This window comes from Zea mays, chromosome 5 (genome assembly GCF_902167145.1).
Source record: "Zea mays cultivar B73 chromosome 5, Zm-B73-REFERENCE-NAM-5.0, whole genome shotgun sequence".
In the NCBI taxonomy this organism is placed as follows: domain Eukaryota; kingdom Viridiplantae; phylum Streptophyta; class Magnoliopsida; order Poales; family Poaceae; genus Zea; species Zea mays.
Window position 1 is genome coordinate 221,419,979 of NC_050100.1, and position 8,842 is coordinate 221,428,820.

Genomic DNA, 8,842 nt, shown 5'->3' on the forward strand with positions numbered 1-8,842 from the left:
TGCATCAGTCACGATCCATCCATCCATCCATTCCATGCGACCGAGCCAACCACGGGACGCGCGGCGGGCTAAGGGCAGGGCCAACGCAACGCAACCCCGCGCGCCCCAAGTTTCCTCGTGGACCGAGCGCGTTCCCGCGCCGCTGACTTGTCGGCACGGCGGTTTCCCGGCACGAGGGCATGCAAGAAAGATGCACCAGCACCACACTAGGACGCGCGCGCGGGGGGAGCTAGCGAGTGGGTCGTCGCGTCGTCAAGACGGGACAGACAGGCCGGGATGTGAAAACCGGTTCAGCGTTTAGTCAGTGGCTGAGCGACGTTAACGCCTAGTAGTAGTCGCCTAGTGGGCTGTGGTTTGTACAGCACATCCTCCAGCCAATATGTAGCTACGCCTACGGTCAATCTTTGCCGGTCGCACACACAAGGCAAGGCAAATCCAATTAGTATCATCCAACCCTTGACGTTTCATTCCGGGCAAATCCAGGCCGGGCCCTCGTGGACATATTGCCGTTGAGAGACGCAAACGACCCTCTCGTCTCGTACCTAACTCGATCACCGAGGCCAAGACCAGGCCCTACTCTCCTAGCTACTCTACTCTCTCTCTCTCTTTCCTTTCTCTATGTCAGCAGCAGCATGTAGGCATGGCGAGTTGTAGATTGCACTAATCCCCGAAAGTTGTTGATCCACCCAGTGCAGCCAGTGCGTGCAAATCGCAGCGCTTATGATAATGTACAGTATATGTTATCCGGGTCGTCCTAGGATTTCCTTTTTTATGCCGTACTTTATTACTTCCAGCCAGACCGAGGATCTGGATGGATTGGATTTCGCATGCGGCATAGTATGCCACTCTGGCAGCCACCGGACTGGACCGGACGGCGTCATTGTCACTCCCTGTCACCTCTGGATCTCTCACACCTCGCAGCACAGGAGCTGAAGCTGAACACAGAGGCGACGACGAGCAAGTTGCAGCCAGTAACATGGGGTCGGCACAGGCAGGCGGCAAAGGGAGGACGATGGTATCGTCCCCGCACAGGAACGTTAGCTGTTTGGATAGGAATAGTAGGAGGAGGGGTAGTAGGGTCGGCAAGTTGCGGCATGGAGAATGCAGTGCGTCCGTACGGCCGCGGGCCCATGCATCCGGGTTCCAATGAGTGCCATGCTACTGCTGATACTCCTGTTTCTACGATTGGGAGGTTGGGGTAGGGTGGGGGAGGGTCCCACGCTTTCCCTGGGCCTCCTGCTGTCGTTCTCCCTCCCCTTCGAGGCTAGACAAATGGATAGGATCAAGGAGGGATAGCCCGGATATACGGCCCATGATGTTTTATACGCTTTCCTTTTAGTAGATACGATAAACTTTTACGTACTGTTTTTTTGTTATGACCCATGAAGCAGCTCAGCTACAGACGCGCGGGTAGGAGTAGAGTAGGACCGAACGAAGGGATTTCATTTCATTCTCGATATCTCTCCTGGGTTCCTTTCGGTTTCCCGAAATTTCAGAAAGGCACAGATTCAAAGTTGGGTCTGGACGGTTGGCGCAGCCTCTATGGACCATGGACATGCTTTGCCTGTCCTTCTGTGCAAAAACATGCTCGCTACAGCTTATTTAGGCTGCGGGTGCATGTGTTGCTAGTCATAGCTAGTACAGTACAGTACAGACGCGAGCTGCAGTCAGATCTGCTTGTTTGCCCGCGTGATTTCCGTTCCATACTCCCTCCCTCCCTCGGTCCCTCCCCTGCAGCTGCCCAGATCCGATGCCCATGGCCTCCTGCTAAATAGCTTGTTGTGCGTGCCTCACCTCACGGCCGTAGCTAGATCATATGGACTACAACTACAAGCATAGCCAGTCTGCCAATGCTCCGTCGCGTCGTCTCTGGCAACGTATATGCCGGAATAGTAATAATGCTCCAACAGACGCGTGGATTAGTTGGTAGGAGGATAGCGTCTGGAGTCTGGTTGCCATAGCTACCCCCTTAGATATTTTCTGTGCGCATGGCATGGAACGCACCAGTGCACCATCGCTTGCCTGGAAAAGTCTGGCAGAGTTGTGATACACGTGCATACACGTCTGAGCGCGCCCCCAGCCACGGCCTTCCTGCCCAAGTCGGCAACTCGCCAGCGATGACCTTCCTGGTTCCTGGAGCGGGGTGCCGGCTGGGCTCTTTGCACGTTGCACGCGACTTCAGGCCTCAGCTGCCTCGTGGCAACCGCGGGGGCGACACCGCGAGAGAGGCTTTGCGCGGGTGACCGGCAGTGACCGCGGGAACGTGCATCCGCAGTCACTCCGTTTACAGCTGTGCAAAACAGGGCCTCGTGGCAAAACAATGCGATAGACTTTCACACAAAAAATAAACTTCAAAATAAATTGAATCTTCTCAAAAAATAAATTTAAAATTAAAGTAGACATATGTCACAGATATCATATATTAAACTACAGATTCTTCGCTTCATCTTAGCCAAAAAAAGGCGAGAATAAACTTTGGAACAACACAAGTGATTCAAATAAGGATTAATACAAGAGAACTTTTAGAGAAGTGTACAGGAAAACAAATCGCAACCAATCAATTCCAATGAATATCAATGCAAAATAACTTTTAGGGGGTGAGAGGACAACAAATTGCAAGCGATCAAACACAAAGACACGATGATCCTACGAGTTGTTTTGTGTCCGAATCTGAACCCAATAGGTTAGATATCCGACCCTACGAGTAAAATTTCTATCCCTATTTAAAAGCCTATCTACACCCACTTAACCAACAAGCCACATGCATTTTTATGTATAATACCTCGTAATCATGTGTAATATTGATATTTCTAAACAAATGGGAAAACATAAAATTGGGTTGTGTCGGGCTGAGCCCGCCGTGCCTAGCCTCAGGCCCAAGCACGACCCCCGATAACCCACTATGTCGGGTCGTGTTCAGGCCGGGCTAAAACCGTGCCGGGTTACGGTATTACCGGACATGAGCCCTACCATTCGGATATCTATGATTCTTACGTACCTGCAAACATTAATTTAGCAAATTAGTTAGTTCATGATGGTGTACAGGTCATCAAACGCCAAAACCACTATAGAAATGGTTTAAAGCTCATCTCCCTTTCACTCTAGTAAAAAACTTAGCATGCTACTACAACTATGTATGTATTATAGGTGAAGTTTGGACCTCTATCCAGATATGGCATTAGTTAGAGCATGTACTATCTCGGTATCCTATTAGTTATCGTTTTGGACAAGGTTCTAGTCAAACTTATAAAAAGTTCGACTACAAATTGCATCATTCAATGAGGCGTCATTAAAATCAATCATATCGTAAATGTTGTCAAGAAACGAGTGTAGAGATACACTTTTTGTGAAGAGTCTACCTCTTGCATTTTTTACACTTAACCCCTTCGTCATGTAAAACCCTTGGACGGTGGTTCAGTTTTCCAAGTACAAGAGACAGTTAAGAAAACTCCGTGATGCAACCTAGAGACACTAGACCATAAATACAGATAAAAGATAATATGTATGGAGAATCGTGTAGAGACAAGCTCTTCGCGAAGAGACCGTCTTTTGTATTTTTTTAATTAGTCCACTAAAGACCACTCAAGAGACTACATATTAAATGAGATTGTACATGTTCTTAGAGACCCTTAGAAGACTGGTCATTAAATGAGATTGTACATGTCTTTATCGCTAAGGATCCAAGTGATCAATTCTTGCTCGAAAGGTGAAATGAACGGTACACCGATAATTTAAAAAGGCCATAATCTTTTCTCTCCCTCTAATCGAGGGATAAGTTCAGAATCCTAACATTCTAATAAAGTTGGGCCATATTTGTGCCCATGCAATGCATTGTTTTGAAGCCAATCCTAGTACGCATTTATTATGACACGCAAGCTGCGCATGATTTGTCGAAGCACCGCCTAATCCGTTTTCTGTCCAGCCTGCCAGGCAACCATTCTCCACGCCGAAAAGGAAACTTGCGCCTTGCGCGCTTAAACAACGCGCAAAGCAACAGGCTTCTTTCTTCAAGCTCTACTACAGCCGTCCCACCTGTCATCCACCGGAGCCGGGCACCGGTAGGCGGTAGTACCTATCCATCTACCGGGTGCGGGTCGGGGTCGCCGCACGCGAGTCGTACGTATTCCGCCCGCAAGCGAGGCAGCGCGGCGACGACGACGACGACTGGGCGAACGGATACGGTGCGAGAGAGACGGATAGATAACCCCAACCGTTAGGCGACCGCGACACTGATCCATCCCACGTTGGCGAAGGCGGGGGCAGTCCCGTCATTTCCGTGGGCGAGGAAGCGAGCGGTGTGGATAAGGAGGCCCAAGGCCATGCCGCCCCTGCCTACTCCCGGTCGCCCCGTCCGTTCCTTCTTCCTCGCTCCACACACGACGACGAGAAATAAATTCTTTGCATATGGGCATGTAAAGACTTTCTTTTTGTTGGTCTATATATAAATAAAAGAAAAACAAATTATTTAGGACTAGTTTAAAACATCATTTTTTAAAGGGATTTCAATTTTTTAAAATAAAATAAATAATTTTTCTTTGAAAAATGAAACTCTTTAAAAAATAGAGTTCTCAAACTAGCTCTAAAGATTTAATTTACAATTTTTATCTGTTTTTAGCGTCTAAATAGTGAATGTGATGAGCAATAAAAGAGATTGTTTACACCGGGATGTATTTAATTTTTTTCCACAACGGGAGGGGGGCACAGGCACACGCATATCCAGGCTTGCCATATTTATACCACCACCTCACCTCCCTCACGCGCCCGAGACACACCTCGGCCGTTCTTATCCCCAGAAGCTTCCGATCGTCTCCCACACCCGACCGCCTGCCAAACCCGACACACTCGTCGCGGCGCGGCGCTTCTCTCCTCTCCTCTTCATGCGCCATCGCCGCCGCCTCCACCTCTGCGACGCCCACAGATAGGCAGGAGGAGGAGGGGGCGATGCCTTCGATCTCCTGCCACAATCTCCTCGACCTCGCCGCGGCCGACGACGTGCCCCTGCCGTCGCCCACGCCGCTCCGCCTCCCGCGCGTCATGTCCGTCGCGTCCCCGGCCTCGCCCACCTCGCCGCCCGCGCCCGCCCCGCCGCGCCGCGTCATCGTCTCCCACCGCCTGCCGCTCCGCGCGTCGCCGGACCCGGCGGCGCCCTTCGGGTTCGCCTTCTCCGTCGACGCCGGCACCGTCGCGTACCAGCTCCGCTCGGGGCTGCCCGCCAACGCGCCCGTCCTCCACATCGGCACCCTCCCAGCCGCCGCGGCCGAAGCCGCCTCAGATGAGCTGTCCGACTACCTGCTAGCCAATTTCTCGTGCCTGCCGGTGTACCTCCCTACCGACCTCCACCACCGCTTCTACCACGGATTCTGCAAGCACTACCTCTGGCCGCTCCTCCATTACCTCCTCCCGCTGACGCCGTCGTCGCTCGGCGGCCTGCCGTTCCAGCGGACTCTATACCACTCCTTCCTCTCGGCGAACAGGGCCTTCGCCGACCGCCTCACCGAGGTGCTGTGCCCCGACGAGGACCTCGTCTGGATCCACGACTACCACCTCCTCGCGCTCCCGACCTTCCTCCGCAAGCGCTTCCCGCGAGCCAAGGTCGGATTCTTCCTCCACTCACCTTTCCCCTCGTCGGAGATCTTCCGCACCATCCCCGTGCGGGATGACCTCGTCCGCGCCCTCCTCAACGCCGACCTCGTCGGCTTCCACACCTTCGACTACGCGCGGCACTTCCTGACCGCGTGCTCGCGGCTGCTCGGACTCGACTACCAGTCCAAGCGCGGCTACATCGGCATCGAGTACTACGGCCGCACCGTCACGGTCAAGATTCTCCCCGTCGGGATCGACATGGGCCAGCTCAGATCGGTGGTCTCGGCGCCGGAGACGGAGGATGCGGTGCGGCGGGTGACCGAGGCGTACAAGGGGCGGCGCCTCATGGTCGGCGTCGACGACGTCGATCTGTTCAAGGGGATCGGGCTCAAGTTCCTGGCGATGGAGCAGCTGCTCGTGGAGCACCGGGAGCTCCGCGGCCACGCCGTGCTCGTGCAGATCGCCAACCCTGCGCGCAGCGAGGGGCGCGACGTGCAGGGCGTGCAGGACGAGGCCAGGGCCATCAGCGCCCGGGTCAATGCGCGCTTCGGCACCCCCGGGTACACGCCGATCGTGCTCATCGACGCCCCGGTGACGCCGCAGGAGAAGGCTGCCTACTACGCGGCTGCCGAGTGCTGCGTCGTCAGCGCCGTCCGCGACGGGCTCAACCGGATCCCCTACATCTACACGGTGTGCCGGCAGGAGAGCACCGCGCTCGGAGACGACTCGCCCAAGCGGAGCGTCATCGTGCTCTCGGAGTTCGTCGGTTGCTCCCCGTCCCTGAGCGGCGCGATCCGCGTCAACCCGTGGAGCGTGGAGTCCGTGGCGGAGGCCATGAACGCCGCGCTGCGGATGCCGGAGGCCGAGCAGCGGCTGCGGCACGAGAAGCACTACAAGTACGTGAGCACCCACGACGTCGCCTACTGGGCGCGGTCCTTCGACTCGGACCTGCAGCGCGCCTGCAAGGACCATTTCTCGCGCCGGCATTGGGGGATCGGCTTCGGCATGAGTTTCAAGGTGGTGGCCCTTGGCCCGAATTTCCGGCGCCTCTCCGTGGAGCACATTGTCCCGTCGTATCGGAGGACGGATAACCGGCTGATTCTCCTGGACTACGACGGCACCGTGATGCCGGAGAACTCCATCGACAGGACGCCGAGCAGTGAGGTCATTTCTGTGTTGAATCGTCTGTGCGAGGACCCCAAGAACAGAGTGTTCATCGTAAGCGGACGGGGGAAGGACGAGCTGAGCAGGTGGTTCGCCCCCTGCGAGAAGCTGGGCATCGCCGCGGAGCACGGTTACCTCACAAGGTAAAGAAGGAAAAATCTTACTAGTACACTGTTCCACCGGCGAAGATCTGCTAGTAGTTGGTACCACGTTTGCTTTGCTTGGATTTGGGTTCTTACTGTTCCAGATTCGGTCCATAGAATAGAATTATTACGAATTAAGCAATGGTACTCGTACGACTGCAATCCGCACATTTAAGGAAAACATTTCACTGACCGACATGTCTAGATTCCGAGCTAGTGCAATGCCTACTGTAGATCATTGCTAGCAGTAGCAGTAGTGCCAATCACTTTTGTTTACAGCTTACAAAAGAGCATTCCTGTTGGGCTGTTCCTAACGTGCAGTAGGGTGGTACGATGACCGGTCACCGACTCTTGTGGCTGCAGGTGGAGCAGGGACGCGCCATGGGATACCTCCGGGTTGGCCGCCGACTTCGACTGGAAGAAGACCGCGGAGCCGGTGATGCAGCTGTACACGGAGGCAACAGATGGCTCCTACATCGAGCACAAGGAGAGCGCCATCGTGTGGCACCACCACGAGGCGGATCCGGACTTCGGTTCCTGCCAGGCCAAGGAACTGCTCGACCATCTCGAGAACGTGCTGGCCAACGAGCCCGTGGTGGTGAAGAGAGGCCAGCACATCGTCGAGGTTAACCCCCAGGTGAGCGGCGAGCCGGATGCGTGTCTTTTTTTTCTCTTTCTGCTCATTAATTTATTCCATAGCTGCTGCTGTTCGTTGGCTGTTCATTCAGTTCACTTTTTTTTTTCTGGATGTGTATGAATCATGCCCACCGACTAGACGTAGCTGTCAAACAAAAAATGCATCGGATAAGGATCGATCCGATCCAATCCAATCCACTACATGCATGGCTGGGACAATCTGTATCTTCTGCACAAATAGAATGTGAATCAGCATGGACCATTCCCGTGTGGCCTGGGAAATCCACGGTCTTTTTAATTGTGCCCCTCCCCCCTCCGAAAGCAACCTGCCACGCAACTGAACCATCATCCATTTGTCCGCAATCACAATTGGGAAATTCCTGGGACTGGCGAGAGAGGGGGAGAGCAGCAAATGGCATAAATAACACGCGTGAAAATATCTCCGTGCTGTCGTGCAGGGCATCAGCAAAGGCGTGGTAGTGGACAGCCTCCTGTCGTCGATGGTGAGGACGGGGAAGCCGCCGGACTTCGTGCTGTGCATCGGCGACGACCGGTCGGACGAGGACATGTTCGAGAGCATCGTGTGCCCGGCCTCCAACAGCGGCGTGAAGCTGCCGGCCAGCAGCGAGGTGTTCGCGTGCACGGTGGGCAAGAAGCCGAGCATGGCCAGGTACTACCTGGACGACACGGTGGACGTGGTCAAGATGCTGGACGGCCTGGCCAGCGCGCCGTCGCAGCAGCGGTCCAGGCCGGCGGTGCAGCTGCGGGTCTCGTTCGAAGGCTCGCTCTGAGGGGGAAGAGGAGAACACACAGCGCTAGTAGCAGCAGTAAACAGCAAACATCGAGCAAGGATAACCAGTGGTGATGAACACAACGAGATTCAGCAGACGGCGTGGTGTAGGATTGATTAGCTGCAGTTTACAGGATCGACAATTTTTTTTTGCTTTCTTCTACATTGCTACCCCCAAATCTTTCGTGCCTGTATATGCCCGCATGGTAATATGCAAAGAATAACGTTTCGACCACCAACCAAACCACCATTGTACATGTAGTTGACGATGACGACGAGATCAGAAAAGGAGAAGTGGGGAAAATGATTCTTTCACTCTGCCTGCTTGCTTGCCCTGTTGGCAGTCCCATTCAGTCACGCTTTTTTTCCCTCCATCCTGCTGCATTACACAGTCCCGGCCTGGTATGGATAGGATAGGAGCCTGATCCGGCTCTGGTGCTCCTTATCCACCCCTATCCCCTCTTGACGGCAACAGGAACCTGGCCGCCAGCCATGTCAAAAACGAAGGGAGGCCAGGCTGTAGCTT

At 54.2% G+C, this 8,842-nt stretch overlaps 1 protein-coding gene across 1 annotated transcript; it reads left to right on the top strand.

The window, feature by feature from the left end:
• The first annotated feature begins 4,779 nt into the window (after positions 1 to 4,779).
• LOC100281927 (uncharacterized) lies at positions 4,780 to 8,553 on the top strand. The gene is made up of 3 exons (NM_001154846.2): positions 4,780 to 6,890; positions 7,254 to 7,527; positions 7,985 to 8,553. Exons 1-3 carry the CDS (start codon positions 4,942 to 4,944, stop codon positions 8,315 to 8,317), a joined length of 2,556 nt encoding a protein of 851 aa, NP_001148318.2. The 5' UTR covers positions 4,780 to 4,941; the 3' UTR covers positions 8,318 to 8,553.
• Positions 8,554 to 8,842: the final 289 nt, after the last annotated feature.

What these genes read in the sequence shown, in the direction of transcription:
- LOC100281927 (NM_001154846.2), top strand. Translation starts at nt 4,942, where the DNA reads ATGCCTTCGATCTCCTGCCACAATCTCCTCGACCTCGCCGCGGCCGAC. An exon ending in GAGCACGGTTACCTCACAAG is followed by an intron (nt 6,891 to 7,253) that starts GTAAAGAAGGAA and finishes TTGTGGCTGCAG; the next exon opens with GTGGAGCAGGGACGCGCCAT. An exon ending in TCGTCGAGGTTAACCCCCAG is followed by an intron (nt 7,528 to 7,984) that starts GTGAGCGGCGAG and finishes GCTGTCGTGCAG; the next exon opens with GGCATCAGCAAAGGCGTGGT.